A 20,000-nucleotide genomic window follows, 5' to 3' on the forward strand; every position below is an offset into this window, starting at 1 on the left:
GTTTTTGGATTGTAGAATTACTTTGTTGCTTCCGTGCTGGCTTATTTTTTTTATTTTTTTAGAATTTGTTATGTGCCACCCCCCCCCCCCAAAAAAAAAAATTACTAAGCTGAGTCCTTGATATGCTCTGAATATTTAATGTTTGCCTTCTTGTACTGTGAGGTGCAGGCTAAGTCAGGGGAACCTGTGGGTGGAGTCAGAAGAGTCCTTTGGGCTGAGCCATGTGTGTTCTGGACAAGCCATGGGAGGAGAGAGGATAATCCCTGGTTCACTTTGGAAACACGGGAATTTATAGGAAAGGGACCGCAAGGTAGAGCCCCCAAATGGTATTTTCTTACAATTTCCAGGATAGTTGTGATCTCTGCAAACTTCTTCCATGCACAGCTTAGTTTACATGGTCTCCTTGCACCTAACAATTTATGCCTCTTAGCTCTACACTGTGGTGTTTCTTGTGATGAAACTGTAATACTGATGGCAAACTGTGGCACTCCAGTTTCAGAACTACATTTCCCATGATGCTTAGCCACTCTTAAGTCCAGTTGATGTAGTTCTGAAACAGCTGGAGTGCCAAGTTTCTCCATCACTGTTCTAGTTATAACAGGCTGAACCTGAAATGCAGAGCAGGTGGAAGACAAGCTTAAAGGGACACTGAATCCAAATGTTTTCTTTTGTGATTCAGATAGAGCAGCAACTTTCTAATTTACTCCAATTAGCAATTTTTCTTCATTTTCTTGGTATCTTTATTTGAAATGCAAGAATGTACATTTAGACGCCGGCCCATTTTTGGTGAACAACCTGGGTTGTTCTTGCTGATTGGTGGATAAATTCATCCACCAATAAACAAGCTCTGTCCAGGGTACTGAACCAAAAAAATAGCTTAGATGCCTTTTTCAAATAAAGATAGCAAGAGAACAAAGACAAATTAATAATAGGAGTAAATTAGAAAGTTACTTAAAATTGCTGCTCTAGCTGAATCACAAAAGAAAAAAATTGGGTTCAGTGTCCTTTTAACCTCTGAGTTATACAATGTTGTCTATTAAAGGGGCAGTAAAGTTAAAATAAAACTTCCTTAATTCAGATACAACATGTAGTTTTAAAAAATGTTCAAATTTTATTCCACTTTTTAAAACCTAATTTAATTTTACAATCAAATTTGCTTAGTTCTCATAGTATTCTTTGTTGAAGAGATACCTATATAGATGTCTGGAGCACTGCATGGCAGGAAATAGTGCTGCCCTCTAGTTCTCTTGCAAATCTGCTCCAGGCGAGCACGTGCACGCTACTGCGCTTACATCCCTACTTTTTAACCCAAGATTCCAAAAAAACTACGAAAATTTGATAAAATAAGTAAATTAGAAAGTTATTTAAAATGTCATTCTCTATCTGAATCATGGAAGAAAAAAATGGTGTTCATGTCCCTTTAATTATTTTAAGAGGAGTTTCCCTTTGTGTATGGTTTTGTGCTATTACCGCAGTAGTGAACAGAAATATCTAAAACTGAACGTGGATTTTTGAGATGAGATTTATTTAAGTACTTCGCTGGAGGATTATTGTACAAAGTGATATATTGTACTTTTTAAAACATTTTAGGCTTTCCCAGCCAGGTATTGTTTGTGTTTATTTTATTTCTTCTTTTTTTTTTTTATGTTTCCCAGTTCTATAAAAAGACATTATTGTATTTCTATAAAATGAACCGTTTCTGTGCATTTCGTAGGATGGCGAGCCTATACGGGAGTAATGCATCACTTTCAAATTCTAAATTTTCACTCAGTGAACGTCAAGAAACCAGAAAGTCCCCACCTAGTGAGGAAGAAATCTTTTACTTAAACTGCCGGGCAGCTTATCTTACCATTTTTAAAAGCAGTTTGGATAAAATCACTAATAAAGACCAACTCTGTTTAGGTAAGTTTTTAGTAAGATGCCTTCACTAAATATTACCTTTCACAACTCTAAACAAGATGCATAAAATCGTTTTTCACAAATTGTATTCCTTATATACAGACCTTCCAACTCTGTCTCTGGATTATCGCTGTCACCTGACTGGAAGGTTGATTTCTGATGTTGCCTCTGGTTTACTTACCTTTTCTTTAAACGGTATTGACATTTTTAGTATAGCTTTTAATTTCAGCAGGCAAAAACAGCTATTTTAAATGATACAATAAAGCTAAATAATCTCTCTGTGAACAATTTAATACATTCCAGCAGGTAAAATAGAACATTTGCAACACAGTAATAGGAAGAAAAAAATGACAGTACCCTTTTCTTTTAAACCAGGATCTTTAACACCATCGTTGCTATATAAAAAAAAATGAATCGTTAATTTGAAGATGTTAAAATGATCTTATTACACAGTTGTTTTTTTACAAATTCTAGATCTCATTGGGCTCATATTTCTTTTGCACTATATTAACGTTCACGTTAGAAGAGAGACACTGTTTCCATAACAGTATATTGTAGCCAAAGCAATAGTTTAGACACTCAGTATTTTATCACAGAACATAAACAGTAATACTACACGTATTACTTTAGCAAATGTAAAGCATGTTTACTTCTTTTGTTGTTGGAAAAAAAGGCTGCTTTAAACTTTTTTTAAATCAACTTTTTTTTAAAAAATTGTACCAAAGAGGCATACAAGTACAAAAGGATAATGCTGTAAAGTGTGTTATCATTGTATCATTTCACTATTGCTCAAAGAGGTTAAACACATACCTAAAGCCCCACAGCAGCTATATTGCCAAGCAGTTCCTGATCAGAATGCAGTCGGTAGCTACATAGGTGTGAGATTCCTGATTGGCTCAGAGGCTGTGCCATGCTCAGGAATGCCTTGGCATTGTGTTTATGAATTAACAAGCCCTTTGTGCGTTAAGTACATTGGTAGAGACAAATTTCAAAGCAATAATAAAATGTGAGCATGGATATCTAATTTGCTTTATTTTATTTTTTTATCCTTTGTTGAAAAGCAAACATAGGTCGTCTAGCTGCTGATTAGTGGATAGGCCTATATACCTCTTGTCATTACCTCACCTAATATATTCAGCTATCTCCCAGTAGTCAATGCTGTTTCTTCTACAAAGGATACCAAGAGAATGAAGCAAATTTGCTAATAGAAGTAAACTAAAAAGTTGATTAAACCTGTTGTTTATTGCCCCTTTTAAGTTCGCTTCAGAGCAGCAATTCACTACAGGGATCTAACTTAAAGGAATAGATTCAGATAGGGAACCTGCAGTTTTAAACAACTTTCCTATGTAATTCTGTTGTCTAATTTACTTTGTTGTCTTTGTATCCTTTGTTTAAAAGCATACCTAGGTAGGCCCAGGATCTGCAAGAAGCTAGTTGCTGATTGGTGGATGCATGTATATGCTTCTTTTGTCGGCTGACGTGTTCAGCTAGCTCCCAGTAGTGCACCGGTGCTCCTTCAACAAAGGTTATCAAGAGAATGAATTAAACTTGATATCAGAAGTCAATTTAAAATTTGTTTTATCTGAACTATGAAAGTTTCATTTTTGAAGTTTGTGTATTCCAGGCTGCAAAAAGTGACAAAAAAGACTGTACTTTTATTTAATACTAGTCCTAAAGCCCGTTCACACGGGCCATTTTTTGCAGTACAGTGGTCCCACCCCTGGCGTTCTCTCCCTCCCACTCTCTTTTGCTTTCTCTCTCTCCCCCCTCTCTTTTGCGCTCTCTCCCCCTCTCTCTCTCTCTCTCTCGCTCCCCTCTCTCTCTCCCCCCTCTCTCTCTCTTTCTCCCCCCTTTCTCTCTCTCTCCCCTCTCTCTCTCCGCTCTCTCTATCTCACCCCTCTCTCTCTCCCCTCTCTCTATCTCCCCTCTATCTCTCTCTCCCCCCCCTCTCTCTCTCGCCCCTCTATCTCTCTCTCCCCCCCTCTCTCTCTCGCCTCTCTCTCTCCCCCCCCCCCTCTCTCTCGCCTCTCTCTCCCCCCCCCCCCTCTCTCTCTTCCCCCTCTCTCTCTCTCCCCTCTCTCTCTCTCTCTCCCTCCCCTCTCTCTCTCTCCCCTCTCTCCCCCCCCCCCCTCTCCCCTCTCTCTCCCCCCTCTCTCTCTCTCTTCCCTCTCTCTCTCTCTTCCCTCTCTCTTTCTCCCCCCTCTCTCTCTCTCTTCCCTCTCTCTTTCTCCCCCCTCTCTCTCTCTCTCTCTCTCTCTCTCTCTCCCCCCTCTGTCTCTCCTCTCTCTCTCTTGCCCCTCTATCTCTCCCCCCCCCTCTCTCTCCCCTCTCTCTGTGTCTCTCCTCTCTCTCTATCTCCCCTCTCTCTCTCCCCTCCCCTCTCTCTCTCTCTCTCCCTCTCTCTCTCCCTCTCCCCCCTCTCTCTCTCTCTCTCTCTCTCTCTCTCCCTCTCCCCCCTCTTTCTCCCTCTCCCCATCTCCCCCCTCTCTCCACATCTCCCCACATCTCTCCCCTTTCTCCACATCTCCCCCCTCTCTCCACATCTCCCCACATCTCTCCCCTCTCTCCACATCTCCCCCCTCTCTCCACATCTCCCCCCTCTCCCCACATCTCCCCACATCTCCCCCCTCTCCCCACATCTCCCCCCTCTCCCCACATCTCCCCCTCCCTCACTCCACATCTCCCCACATCTCTCGCCCTCTCTCCACATCTCCCACATCATCCCCACATCTCCCCCCTCACTCCACATCTCCCCCCTCACTCCACATCTCCCCCCTCACTCCACATCTCCCCCCCTCTCCCCACATCCCTCCACCCTCTCTTGAGCTGTTTGAGCTCTCTTCACGGGCCTTCACGCTAGGCTCCGCCCCCTTCACGGGCCTTCGCTTTAGGCCCCGCCCCTTCACGCTCGGCCACGCCCACTTTTGCTCGGCGCAGTCGGCAGAACAGGTAGGGACTTAGGCCAGTGTGTTTGTCCGCGTGCTGTCTTTACTGCGCATGACAGCTTCGGACAAACACACTTGGCCTTTTATAGTATAGGATGTTTGTAAATGCAAATACCAATGCATTGTGTGATACTATTGGTTTGTTTCTGTATAATTGCTATTATTGTATTTTAACCGTAAACATAACGGGAAATCTAATCTTATTTTAATGAAATGGATGCATCATACCAAGTTAACACATTGTGAGACAGAATGAATGCCTAACGTGTGCCCGGCTGGCACTGCAAGGGTAAATCTGTAGCGCCCTTTTGCTGAAGAGCTCTGGTATGTTGCTAGAAAGATAAATCCTTATGACAGGTTGGGTTTTTCAGTCGTGATACCGTAATTACGCCATGGCTAGTTTAGCAGGCGGTCACATTCAGCAGATGTGCTTAGTCTAATGAAGGCTTTCAAAATTATGTCAGAAGATTTTTTTATTTTTTTTTTTGCTTCTTGCTAATGGCAGATTTCTTTTAATACAGCTTCAAAAATAGTAGTGGTGAGAACAAATGTTATCTCCTTTCCGCTTGCTATGTCTTTCATCTCCTTCCATCAGAACCAATTATTATTATTATGTGAGAGTCTATGTCAAGGTCAGAAAGTACATAGCAGTTCTAATACCAAGCCTTTCCCATGATTAACTGTCAATTAATAAGCTGCGCAGAAGCCAAGAGCAGGCCCTCAGAAGGAGAATTATCTTATTACAAATAATACGCGGATCAGCAGAATATTTTTACAGTATAATATTTCAGGAGGCAGTTTAACACAAATGTGAAAAACAAAAACATATGTTGTGGCTGAAAATACTTTTGGATGTTCCGTCTGCATATTGCTGCAGTTGTGAACAAGCGTTGTCTTCTTGTGTATGTGTTTATAGACCCGAGAGTTGCACGCTTAGACCCAAAGCACCATTGTAAAGGAACCATCTATCAAAAATACAACTTATTATAATCTTACTCATACACCAACACCGCTTACAAGCTATTTAAAGGAACCCTAAAGCCAAAGTTGAACTTTTATGACACAGTTTTAAACAACTTCCCAATTCACACCCATTATCAAAATGTGCACAGTCTTTTTATATGCACACTTTCTGAGGCACCCGCCCCTACTGAGCAGGTGCAAGAATTCACACTATATACAGTGGGTATAAAAAGTCTACACACTCTTTTGAAATTGCAGGTTTGTGAAATGTAAAGACAGAAATAACAATGCAAATGTCAGACTTTTTCCATCTATAATGGGATCTTCCAACAAACAAAAATCCAGAGAAAAAAAAAAGTTTATTATTAGGAAACATTGTAAATTAAAAAAAAAAAAAAAAAATTATATTGCACCCCCCATCCAACTAATACTTTGTGGAAGCACCTTTTGCACTTATTACAGCTGCAAGTCTTTGTGAATAAGTCTCTATTAACGTTGGAATTTTATCCCACTCTTCTTTGCAAGCAAAGTTAAAGGGACATGAACCCCAATTTTTTTCTTTCGTTCTATAGAAAGAGCATGCTATTTTAAACAACCTTCCCATTTACTTCTATTATCTTATTTGGTTCATTCTCTTGATATCCTTTGTTGGAAAGCATATCTAAATAGGCTCAGTAGCTGCTGATTGGTGGCTATACATAGATGCCTCGTCATTTGCTCACCAATATGCATTGCTATTTCTTCCACAAAGGATAGCTAAAGAATGAAGCAAATTAATTAATAGAAGTGAATTAGAATGTTGTTTAAAATTGCATTCTCTATCTGAATCATGAAAGAAAAATGTTGGGTTTCATGTCCCTTTAAATTTGCAAGGGGATCTCCTGTGTACAACTCTCTTTAGGTCATTCCACAGGTTTTCGATGGGATTGAGGTCCGGGCATTTCCAAATATTTGGTTTTCCTTTTCTGAAGCTATGTCTTGGTTAACTTGGAGGTTGGGGTCATTGCCATGTTGTGAAATTCCTCATTATCTTCAGCTTTCTCACAGAGGCCTGCAGGTTTTGTGCCAAAACATCTTGATATTTGGAGCTCTTCATTATTCCATCTATCTTGACAAGAGCCTGTGACGTAGCTGAAGAGAAGCAGCCCCAAAACATGATGCTACCACCACCAAGCTCCAAAGTCGGTATGGTGTTCCATAATGGGCTTTATTGGCTTTGTGCCACACCTATATATTTTAGTATTAAGCCAAAAAGTTCAGCCTTTGCTTCGGCAGATGATAGCACATTTTCCCACATGGTTTGGGGTACTGAATAAATCTTTTGGCATAATTTACATGGGGTTGGATGTTCTTTGTTTGTAAGAATGGGTCTCCGTTTTGCCACCCTACACCATAGCCCAGACATGCATAATACGAGAGCTATTGGTCACATGCAAGTAGTAACTGGCACCTACCAGAAATTCCTGTAACTCCACCAGTGTTACTGTTGGCCTCTTGGTAGCCTCCCTGATAAGTTTTTTTTCTCCTCGTCATCTTGATCTTTACAAGTTCTTTGTGGTGCCACGTTTTCTTCAGTTATTGATGATTGGTTTAACACTGCTCCATGATACATTCAGTGCCGTCAGTATTCTTTATATCCCTCTCCTGATTGGTACTTTTTAACAATTAGCTCTTGCAATTTCTTTGGCAACAATGCCGACCATGGCTCTCCCAGTAGGATGCAACCCCAAACATTCAAGTAAATCCTACAGCAACAGCTGACTTTAATCTGGGTTTAATCAGAATCCCTTTCATTGCTGGCAGCTGTATGCCATTTACCTACAGGCATGATTTAGAATGTGATTGGGTACATTATGCAGACTTATGCAATCAGGGTGCTGTCGTTTTTTTTTTTTTATTTAAAATGTTGCTAATAATTAAAGGGACATGAAATCCAAAAATTTTCTTTCATGATTCAGATGGATTATACATTTTTAAACAACTTTCCAATTTACTTTGTTTTATAATTTTTTTACTTTATTCTCTTGGTGTCCTTTATTGAAGAAGAAGCAATGCACTCCTGGAAGCTAGCTGAACACATTTTGTAAGCCAATGAAAATGGGCATACAATTTCAGCCACCAATTAGCAGCTAGCCCCAAGCTCCTAAGCCTATCTAGATATGCTTTTCAACAAAGGATAACAAGAGAATTAAGCAAATTAGACAATAGAAGTAAATTGAAAAGTTGTTTTAAAATTGTTCTATCTGAATCATGAAATAAATATTTTGGGTTTCATTTCAATTTTTAATTATTTTTTTTTCTCTCCTTATTTTAGTTTTTTGGAATATCACGTTACAGATGGAAAAATGTCTGACATTTAAATTGTTGTTATTTCTGTCTTTACATTCCAAAAACCTGCAATTTCATAATGGTCTATATAATCTTTTTTTTATGTCCGCTGTATGAATGCATTTTGTGATTGACTGATGGCTGTCATATGATGCAGATGGGAAGGAAAATGGATCTAAATTTGTCAGACAAAAATCTACTACTCATGTGAAATTCAGACTAAAGGGACAGTCAACCCAAAAACCATTTTAAGTTATACATATAAACTTTCCATGGATCATCATTTACCAATGTAGCCCAGTATTCTAATATATCGTGTTTGTCAATAAAATCACTTACTGTTCGCGCCGCCGCCGTTTCAAAATGTCTGTTAAGCCCCTCCCTTTTTTTGTCATCAGTGACATCCGCGTGTTCTTGTAATTTTTCTATCCTACTCGTAACCGGCTTTTGTGCATGCGCAATGCGCCTATTGTATTGAAGGGGAATGTTTGAACACAGGAACAAAAACACTGGCTCATTATCTGTGCGGTTCACAGTTGCAGCGTACCAGTGTCCTGTTTGTTCAACCCTCCGGGTTTAGTCCAAAACATCTCTAATTCTTCCTACTTTAGATTATCAAAAATAGAGAAGAGATTATGGTAATTTACAATTGCTTACTTAAAGGGCCATGATACCCAAATGTTGAAACACTTGAAAGTGATACAGCATAGCTGTAAAAAGCTGACTGGAAAATATCACCTGAACATCTCTATGTAAAAAAGAAAGATATTTTACCTCAAAAGTTCCTCAGTAGCCACATTCCATTGTAAAGGACTTCTAAGCAACAAATCAGTATGTCTGTCCCGGGACAGCGGAAGGAGCAAGCTTTCGTGCACACTCATCTTATTTCCCTATTCAGTTTAAGGAAGTTTAATATGAAATCTCATGAGAGTTAAGTCAATCATTTTTTTTATTTTTTTACCTGCAGCTGGGCAGTAACCGAGTATAACTTTTTACACAGAACTTACTCTGCTGAGCTGAGGAAATTGTGAGGATTTACATAGAGATGCTCAGGTGATATTTTCCTGTCAGCTTTTTACAATTATACATCAGTTTTGAGTGATTTAGCATATAAGTATTATGTCCCTTTAAGTGTTACAAATTCACAGAAAATGGGCATACTTATTGAAAACAGAGTCACAGCAAAAAAAACAACAAAGGTGATATAATGTAGCCTAGTCAGGGGCGAAACTACAGGGGGTGCAGAGGCCGCAGTTGCGACTGGGCCCCCAAGGGTGGGGGCCCAGCTTAAAAAATTTTTTTTTCTCTTGTAAGATGTATCGAGTCCACAAATTCATCCATACTTATGGGATATTCTCCTTCCCTACAGGAAGTGGCAGAGAGAGCACCCACAGCAGAGCTGTCCATATAGCTCCTCCCTTAGCTCCACCCCTAGTCATTCTCTCTGCCTGCTTAACTGCTAGGAAGGGCAAAGTGAGTGTGGTGACAAAAATGTTAAGTTTTTATTTTCTCAAGCAAAAGTTTGTTATTTTAAATGGTACCGGTGTGTACTATTTACTCTCTGGCAGAAAAGGGATGAAGATTTCTGCAAGGAGGATGATGATCTTAGCACTTTGTAACTAAGATTCACTGCTGTTCTCACAAGGGCTGAAGAGTACAGGAAAACTTCAGTTGGGGGGAACAGTTTGCAGGCTAAACTGCATTAAGGTCAGTCTATTTTTATTTTCTAGACAGACTGTGTTATTTCTAGCAAAGGCTGGCAATATCCCCATGAGGGAAAGGTAAGCTGTATTCAGTTAAAGAGGAATCCAAGCTTGCATAAAGGGCTCATAGTTACTGGTGACACTAATAGGAAAAAACGTTTTGGTTTAGTTACAAATAAAACATTTTTTGAGGGACTTTAAGGGGTCTTTGTGGCTTGTTTAAGGGTTATTAACCCACATGGCTAGTTTAAGAAACACTCTGTGGTGTTTTTTAGGCCCCATAACTTTGAGTGAGGTGGGAGGGGCCTATTTTCAGTTGCACAGTTTATTTACCTCAGAAGCATCCAGCTACTTCTCCAGAGATTCCTGCTGTATTTGAGGGCTGTAAAGAGGTTTTTTTTCCCCCACAAATCGTTCCTAAAGGGCAGGTAGGCGCCACAGCAAAAAAAAAAAAGCTGTGGCAAGGTGCTGAACGTTATTTTACCGGTTTTGAATTTTTTTTTCAATCCGGTTTTTACATTAAGGGGTTAATTGTTTTTAAGAAAATGTTTCCCATATCTGACACCATACAGGACTCGTGGCAGACTGTTCCTAAGGTGGAGGGAGCTATTTCTACTCTTGCTAAGCGTACAACTATACCTATCGAAGACAGTTGTGCTTTCATAGATCCTATGGATAAAAAATTAGAGGGTCTCCTAAAGAAAATTTTTGTTCATCAAGGTTTTCTTCTCCAACCTATTGCATGCATTGTTCCTGTAACTACTGCAGCTGCTTTCTGGTTTGAGGCTCTAGAAGAGGCTCTTCAGGTGGAGACTTCATTAGAGGATATTATGGATAGAATTAAGGCCCTTAAGTTGGCTAATTCTTTCATTACAGATGCCGCTTTCCAAATGGCTAAATTAGCGGCAAAGAATTCAGGTTTTTCCATTTTAGCACGCAGGGCGTTATGGCTTAAGTCCTGGTCTGCTGATGTGTCATCAAAATCTAAATTGTTGAACATCCCTTTCAAAGGAAAGACCCTATTCGGGCCTGCACTGAAAGAAATTATTTCAGACATCACTGGAGGGAAAGGCCATGCCCTCCCTCAGGATAAAACAAATAAGATGAGGACCAAACAAAATAATTTTCGTTCCTTTCGGAACTTCAAGGGTGGTCCCGCTTCAGCTTCCCCTGCAGCAAAGCAAGAGGGGAATTCTGTCCAATCCAAATCAGTCTGGAGACCTAACTAGGCTTGCAACAAAGGTAAACAGGCCAAGAAGCCTGCTGCTGTTTCTAAGACAGCATGAAGGGGTAGCCCCCGTTCCGGGACCGGATCTAGTAGGGGGCAGACTCTCTCTCTTTGCTCAGGCTTGGGCAAGAGATGTTCACGTTTCTGGGCTTTAGAAATTGTTTCCCAGGGATATCTTCTGGACTTCAAAGACTCCCCCCCCCCCCCCCAAGGGGGAGATTTCACATTTCTCAATTGTCTGCAAACCAGACAAAATGAGAGGCGTTCTTATGCTGTGTAGAAGACCTACATACCATGGGAGTGATCCGCCCAGTTCCAAGAGCGGAAAAAGGGCTAGGTTTTTACTCCAACCTGTTTGTGGTTCCCAAAAAAGAGGGAACTTTCAGACCAATCTTGGATCTCAAAATTCTAAACAAATTCCTCAGAGTGTTCTTCCTCTGATCCAGGAGGGTCAATATATGACTACCGTGGATTTAAAGGATGCGTATCTACACATCCCTATTCACAGAGATCATCATCAGTTCCTCAGATTCGCCTTCTGGACAGGCATTACCAGTTTGTGGCCCTTCCCTTCGGGTTGGCCACAGCTCCCAGAATTTTCACAAAGGTGCTAGGGTCCCTTTTGGCGGTTCTAAGACCGCGTGGTATAGCAGTGGCGCCTTATCTAGATGACATCTTAATTCAGGAGTCGACTTTCCAGCTAGCCAAGTCTCACACGGACATCATGTTGGCTTTTCTGAGATCTCACGGGTGGAAGGTGAACATAAAAAAGAGTTCTTTCGTCCCTCTCACAAGAGTTTCCTTCCTAGGGACTCTGATAGACTCGGTAGAAATTAAAATATTTCTGACGGAGGTCAGAAAATCAAAACTTTTAATCACTTGCCGAGCTCTTCATTCCATTCCTCGGCCATCAGTGGCTCAGTGTATGGAGGTAATCGAACTCACGGTAGCGGCAATGGACATAGTTCCCTATGCCCTCCTACACCTCAGACCACTGCAACTATGCATGCTCAAATAGTGGAATGGGGATTATGCAGATTTATCTCCTCATCTGCATCTGGACCAAGAGACCAGAGATTCTCTTCTTTTGTGGTTGTCTCAGGACCACCTGTCTCAGGGAATGTGTTTCCGTAGGCCAGAGTGGCTCATAGTAACGACAGATGCCAGCCTGCTAGGCTGGGGTGCAGTCTGGAAATCCCTGAAAGCACAGGGCTTATGGTCTTGGGAGGAATTTCTCCTCCCGATAAACATTCTAGAACTGAGAGCGATATTCAATGCGCTTCAGACGTGGCCTCAGCTAGCTACGGCCAAATTCATCAGATTTCAGTCGGACAACATCACGACTGCAGCCTATATCAATCATCAAGGAGGAACACGGAATTCTCTAGCCATGATGGAGGTAACCAAAATAATCCGATGGGCGGAGGATCACTCTTGCCATCTCTCAGCAATCCATATCCCAGGGGTAGAGAACTGGAAGGCGGATTTCCTAAGTCGTCAGACTTTTCATCCAGGGGAGTGGGAGCTCCATCCAGAGGTATTTGCCCAGCTGACTCAGCTATGGGGCACACCAGAATTGGATCTGATGGTGTCCCGACAGAACGCCAAACTTCCTTGTTACGGTTCCAGGTCCCGGGATCCCCAGGCGGTACTGATAGATGCTCTAGCAGTGCCCTGGTCCTTCAATCTGGCTTATGTATTTCCACTGTTTCCTCTCCTCCCACGTTTGGTTGCGAGAATCAAGCAGGAGAGAGCTTCTGTAATTCTGATAGCGCCTGTGTGCCCACGCAGGACTTGGTATGCAGACCTGGTGGACATGTCATCTGTTCCACTGTGGACTCTGCCAATGAGGCAGGACCTTCTAATCCAAGGTCCGTTCAAGCATCCAAATCTAATTTCTCTGCGTCTGACTGCTTGGAAATTGAACACCTGATTCTATCAAAGCCTGTTACCAGGAAAATCTATCATAAGATTTGGCGCAAATATCTTTGTTGGTGTGAATCCAAGGGTTACTCATGGAGTAAGATTAGGAATCCTAGAATTTTGTCCTTTCTCCAAGAAGGATTGGAGAAAGGATTATCAGCTAGTTCCTGGGACAATATCTGCTCTGTCTATTCTTTTACACAAACGTCTGGCAGATGTTCCAGACGTTCAAGCATGTAGTCAGGCCTTGGTCAGGATCAAGCCTGTATTTAAACCTGTTGCTCTGCCATGGAGTTTAAACTTGGTTCTTAAAGTTCTTCAAGGGGTTCCGTTTGAACCTATGCATTCCATAGATATTAAGCTTCTTTCTTGGAAAGTTTTGTTTTTAGTAGCTATCTCTTCAGCTCGAAGAGTTTCTGAGTTATCTGCTTTACAGTGTGACTCACCTTACCTAGTTTTCCATGCAGATAAGGTGGTTTTGCGTACCAAACCTGGGTTTCTTCCTAAGGTTTTTTCTAATAGGAATATCAATCAGGAGATTGTTGTTCCTTCTCTGTGTCCTAATCCTTCATCAAAGAAGGAATGTCTGTTGCACAATCTTGATGTGGTTCGTGCTTTAAAGTTCTACTTACAAGCAACTAAAGATTTCCGTCAAACATCTTCATAGTTTGTTGTTTATTCTGGTAAACGGAGAGGTCAAAAGGCTACGGCTACCTCTCTTTCCTTTTGGCTGAAAAGCTTAATCCGTTTGGCTTATGAGACTGCTGGCCAGCAGCATCCTGAAAGAATTACTGCTCATTCTACTAGAGCAGTGGCTTCCACATGGGCTTTTAAAAATGAGGCTTCTGTTGAACAGATTTGTAAGGCGGCGACTTGGTCTTCGCTTCATAAATTTTCCAAATTTTACAAATTTGATACTTTTGCTTCTTCGGAGGCTATTTTTTGGAGAAAGGTTCTACAAGCAGTGGTGCCTTCTGTTTAAGGTACCTGTCTTGTCCCTCCCTTCATCCGTGTCCTAAAGCTTTGGTATTGGTATCCCATAAGTATGGATGAATCAGTGGACTCGATGCATCTTACAAGAGAAAACAGAATTTATGCTTACCTGATAAATTTCTTTCTCTTGTGATGTATCGAGTCCACGGCCCGCCCTGTCTATTTAAGACAGGTAGTATATTTTTATTTAAAAAACTTCAGTCACCACTGCACCCTATAGTTTCTCCTTTTTCTTCCTAGCCTTCGGTCGAATGACTGGGGGGTGGAGCTAAGGGAGGAGCTATATGGACAGCTCTGCTGTGGGGGCTCTCTCTGCCACTTCCTGTAGGGAAGGAGAATATCCCATAAGTATGGATGAATCCGTGGACTCGATACATCACAAGAGAAAGAAATTTATCAGGTAAGCATAAATTCTGGGTTTTTTTTTTTTTTTTACAATAAAAAATGTTGACCTGCCACTACCTGCACTGATATCATGTGAGTGTGACATGATGCTTCACTAGTGTCTGACTACAGGGGTTAGTTTTTCTGTTTTACTCATTGGTGTTTATGTGTGTGTGTGTGTATGTTTGTATGTGAGTGTGTGTGTGTATTTATGCATGTATGTGTGTGTGTGTGTGTGTGTTTATGCATGTATGTGTGTGTGTTTGTATGTGACTGTGTGTGTATTTATGCATGTATGTGTGTGTGTGTATGTTTGTATGTGACTGTGTGTATTTATGCATGTATGTGTGTGTATGTTTGTATGTGACTGTGTGTGTATTTATGCATGTGTGTGTGTGTTTATGCATGTATGTGTGTATTTATGCATGTATGTGTGTGTGTGTGTGTGTATTTTTGTGGAACCAGCAAATTACAGACCTTGTTACTATAGCATGGGGGGGGGGGGGGCAGGGTGTAAACAGTGTCAGTCTATATAGTACCACTATATACAGTACGGGGGGGGGGGTGCTGGACCATGTCACAGACTACTGTGGTCACTTTATAAAGTACTGGGGTGGGTAGAGTCAGGCCAGCCATCTCACCGGCAGATTACAGACTGTGTCACTGACTCACTATATACAGTACTGGTGGGTTAAACAGTGTCACTATACACAGTAATAGGGGGTCAGACCATCTCATGGACTGTGGGCACAGGGTACCTCCTTTTGCAGACATGTAATCTGATTCACATTTTTTTCCTGTGTTAAATGTAAAAAAAAAAAAAGATATGTATCAAATTCACTTCTTTTTTTTGGGGGGTGCGGTGGGGGCCCTTCTTAGATTCTTGCACCTGGGCCCTGTGGTTTCTAGTTACGCCTCTGAGCCTAGTATTAGAATATGTGCAGACTTATGTTGTACTCTAAAGAAGGGCTTGTGTAGTGAAACTATAACCTACAGATATTGACGTTGTATTTGCACTGTGACATTACATACTTGGGAAGGTACGTTAGATACATTACTACTGTTTATTATCCTCTTGATTTAATGCGCACTTGCTGTGAACTGAACCACCTAAGCCGTCTACGCTACCTAAGAACAGAGCATTAGCATATAAAGAAACAAACAAATAACTCCATGTATATTAAAACAAACTGCTTTTGTCCCTCAGCAAAACCTTGCACCACTATATCAAAACGCTTCGATAGCAGTCAAGACAAATACATTTAAAATCCTCACATGCAGCTCCAATCCGTTCCCTCAATGAACAGTCACAGATTAAGCACGGTTCATATATAACGATAAAACTCACGCCACATACGGAGTGTAGGTAATAGCAGAACCACAATTGCGTCCTCATTAGAATATAAAGTAAAATATTATTCTTGCAAAACTAGGTTCGGAATAATCACTGTATCAAGTGCATTGCATATTATTAAACATTATAGCTGATAAAAGGCAGCAATTCATTTTAAAGGGACATAATCTTACAAAAAGAAAATACACTTGCTGCACTATCACATGCATATAGTAACTGTTTAATCTAATTTTTTGCTGTGACTCTGTTTTCAATATGTATGCTCATTTTCTATGAATCTGTAACACTTAAGCAAGCAGTTGTAAATTACCATAATCTCTATTGCTGATAATCATTTTTGCATTATTGACCCTAGATAATAATGTGTTTAACCATAAGTAAGGTTAAAGGGACAGTCTAGTCAAAATTAAAGTTTTATGATTCAGATAGGGCAGTAATTTTTATTTATTTTTTTTAAACTTGTTTTATTAGTTTTTCCAAATAACACACAAACTTAAACAAAGAGAAGAAAGGGGCACAATTTTCACAAAACATAAAATGAGCTTAAAGAGGTACACATAGTTCTTAACCTAAACCCCAACTTCTCCTGTGGGAAGTTGGGGGGATACATCTATCTTTATCAAGGATATTGATGGATATTTGGCATAAGAGATGAATAAAACCTCTAAAATGATTGCACTTAATTACCTTTTAAGCAACCAAAACTAACTATCTTGTACCCCAACAACAAATTCAAGAATTTCTTAGCAATATCTGTCCTTGTCAAGAATTTTAACTAATGGACCTAACGAGTAAGTACAATCACTCATTAACTGTAGCTCTCTACCAATTTAAACAAATCAATTATCATGTACCCTGACTTCTCATGCAGGGATAAAAAAGAAAGAAGGAGAAAAAGAAAAAAAAAAAAAGAAAAAAATACAAGAAAATAAAATTGTCTTCTCTCTCCCCTTCTCACCAAGTGCCCAATAATACTAAATCAGTATTTCTGAAAGGGAATATTAAATATTCAATTTCAGGAGGCGAAAAAATCTTGATAAATTTTGCCCATTTATCAAAGAAGAATTTTATTTCCCTTTCTAGGTTTAGATCTGTAGCTTTCTGTTCAATTAGGTATTGTTTTCTGAGATCATTTTTAACGTCAGTGATTGATGGTACTATCTTGCTTTTCCAGTTTTTGAATATTAAGTTTCTGGCTGCTAAGATGACTAGGTTCACAATTTTAGAGTCCGTAAAATTATTATTCTTGTCAACTAAAAAGATAATATAGATCAATGTTATTTTGAGGGGGATGATTTTTAATGTTTTGTTTAGCCAGTATTCTAAAATTGTATAATTCTTGGACATTCCCATATAATATGGACTAGATCCGCTGCAGGTAGGCTGCATTTAGGGCACTTATTGAAGTTCATGTTGTACCATCTGTAACCCCTCTCTGGTGTGTAATATGTTTGGTATAAAAGTTTTAAATGTGACTCTCTCCAGGTCTCAGCCATGGTGGCTTCCAGCGATAGTTGAATTGACCTGGACACTTGTAATTCGCTATTTACACTGACCTGGTTTACCCATTTTTGGGCTATTCTCATTAGATTCTCATCTCCTTTGTGAGAAACAAGGAGATTATACCATGGGGCTATGGAGAAATGTCCTGTTCTGTTTAGTATTATCCAATTGTCCAAATTGCCCCACATCCATTTCCAATTGTATTTATTGATTAATTGCCAAGCGTAATGCCTGGTTTGTAAGTACATAAAAAATTCCTGATTTTTTAAATTAAATTCCAATTTCAATTCCTTGAACGACTTAATGGCGCCTGATTCTTGCTTAAAGAGCTGCGAGACCCTTGTTAGTCCTTGATTATGCCAGCGTTGTAGGATTTGATCTTGTGTTCTCTCCTGGAACTCTGGGTTCTCTAGGAAAGTTTGGTAAGTTGGTATTTGAGTATTTACCTGAATGTGGGAACCAATTTTTCCCCAAGCTATAAGTACCGTGTATATAGTCTTCAAGTCTTTTATTTGTTTAGGTATTTGTTGGGGAGAAATGTGCAATAGAGATACTGGTGAGAGCGGCTTTGTCGCGCTTTGTTCAAGATTGTAATCAGAGAAATGATTTGATTCTGCAATCCAATCTGCCGCGATACGCCCTAGAAAAGCCAAATTGTACAGGAATAGATCAGGCAGAGCCATTCCACCTTTTTGTTTAGGAAGCGTTAATCTCTTTAGAGAGATTCTAGGTTTCTTAGCTTGCCATATAAAATGGCGGAGGGCTGTGTTAAACTTCTTGACATCATATGCTTTTAAGATTAGTGGGAGATTTTGAAACAGATAACAGATCTTTGGCAATATAACCATTTTAAACCGCGCTATTCGTCCCGCTATTGAAAGGGGGAGATTTTGCCAATTCCTCATTTGTTGTAGTGCTTGATGGAGAATAGGGGTAAAGTTTAACGAGTACCATTCCAGGGGATTTGCTGAAATGATGACCCCAAGATATCTAAATGAATTGGAAACTATTTTGAATGGATTGTCAGTCAGGCAGTTATTTTTTACCCTTAGCCACAATATTTCTGATTTAGTGCTGTTCATTTTATATCATGTGAAGAGGCCAAAGGTATCGATTATACTTAATAGCTTGGGGATATTCTTATTGGTATTAGCTATATAAACAAGGAGATCATCAGCATACAGCGCCACTTTAGCCTATTTCTTGCCAATTGAAATACCTTATACCTTTGATTTGTTGCCTTATTTTTATAGCAAACGGCTCAATTGCTAGATCAAATAACAAGGGTGACAGTGGACACCCTTGTCTTGTACCTTTTTCTAACTTGATTTTGCTTGATACCTGACCATGAATAACTAAACTTGTAGATACTTGTGAACAGATGTTTTTGACTAGGTTGAGGAAATTGTTTGACAGTCCAAACCTGCTTAATGTGTCGAATAAATGATAGTGATTAACCCTGTCAAAGGCTTTTTCAGCATCTATTGCAACTACTGCTGCATCTGAGTATGATGTTTGAAGTTTACCCTCAGAGTTTTTAAAATAGTCAACAATCAAAAGAAGTTGTCTAATCTTAGCAGCTGAGCTGCGATTGTACAAGAACCCCGCTTGATCTTTATGGATGATCTCAACTAGTCCCTTTTGCAGTCTCTTGGCTAGTATAGATGTAAAAATTTTGTAGTCAGAGTTTAACAATGCGATGGGTCTGTATGATTCTCTTTTTTGCGGACTCTTACTCTTAGGGCAGTAATTTTAAACAACTTTCTTGTTCTTTTGGTATTCTTTGTTGAAAGCTAAACCTAGGTAAGCTTGTATGCTAATTTATAAGCCCTTGAAAGCCGCCTCTTATCTCAGTGCATTTTGCCAGTTTTTCACAGTTCGACTGCACTAGTTCACATGTGTCATATAGATAACATTGTGCTCCCTCCCATGGAGTTATGTATGAGTCAGCACTGATTGGCTAAAATGCAAATCTGTCAAAAGAACTGAGATACGGGGGCAGTCTGCAGATGCTTACATACAAGGTTATCACAGAGGTAAAAAGTATATTAATATAACTGAGATACCGGGCAGGCTGCAGAGGCTTAGATAGAGATTTATTACAGAGGTAATAAGTGTATTAATATAACTGAGATAAGGAGCAGTCTGCAGAGGCTTAGATACAGGGTAATCGCAGAGGTAAATGTATATTAATATAACTGAGATACAGGGGCAGTCTGCAGAGGCTTAGCTACAAGATAATCACAGCGGTAAACATTATATTAATATCTGAGATAAGGAGCAGTCTGCAAAGGCTTAGATACAGGGTAATCACAGAGGTAAAAAGTATATTAATGTAACTGAGATAAGGGGCAGTCTGCAGAGGCTTACATACAAGGTAATCACAGAGGTAAAAAGCAATGCTGGCAGAACCAGGAGCGTCAGTTGCATATACATACATACATACATACATACAGTAAAAAATATATTAATATAACTGAGATAAGGAGCAGTCTGCAGAGGCTTAGATACAAGGTAATCACAGAGGTAAATGTATATTAATATAACTGAGACACAGGGGCAGTCTGCAGAGGCTTAGATACAGGGTAATTACAGAGGTAAAAAGTATATTAATATAACTGAGATAAGGGGCAGTCTGCAGAGGCTTAGATACAGGGTAATCACAGAGGTAAAAAGTATATTAATTGAGATAAGGGACAGTCTGCAGAGGCTTAGCTACAAGATAATCACAGATGTAAACAGGTAAAGGGGCAGTCTGCAGAAGCTTACATACAAGG

The 20,000-nt window shown here is 40.0% G+C and overlaps 1 protein-coding gene across 1 annotated transcript in view; it reads left to right on the plus strand.

The window, feature by feature from the left end:
- EFCAB7 (EF-hand calcium binding domain 7) overlaps positions 1–20,000 on the plus strand; it is a 182,108-nt gene that overhangs the window by 10,130 nt on the left and 151,978 nt on the right. Inside the window, 1 exon segment of the mRNA XM_053693673.1 lies at positions 1,715–1,902. Within this exon segment, the coding sequence (XP_053549648.1) occupies positions 1,716–1,902 (187 nt within the window). The 5' untranslated portion in view covers position 1,715.

Source organism: Bombina bombina, chromosome 10, assembly GCF_027579735.1.
Source record: "Bombina bombina isolate aBomBom1 chromosome 10, aBomBom1.pri, whole genome shotgun sequence".
Lineage (NCBI taxonomy): Eukaryota > Metazoa > Chordata > Amphibia > Anura > Bombinatoridae > Bombina > Bombina bombina.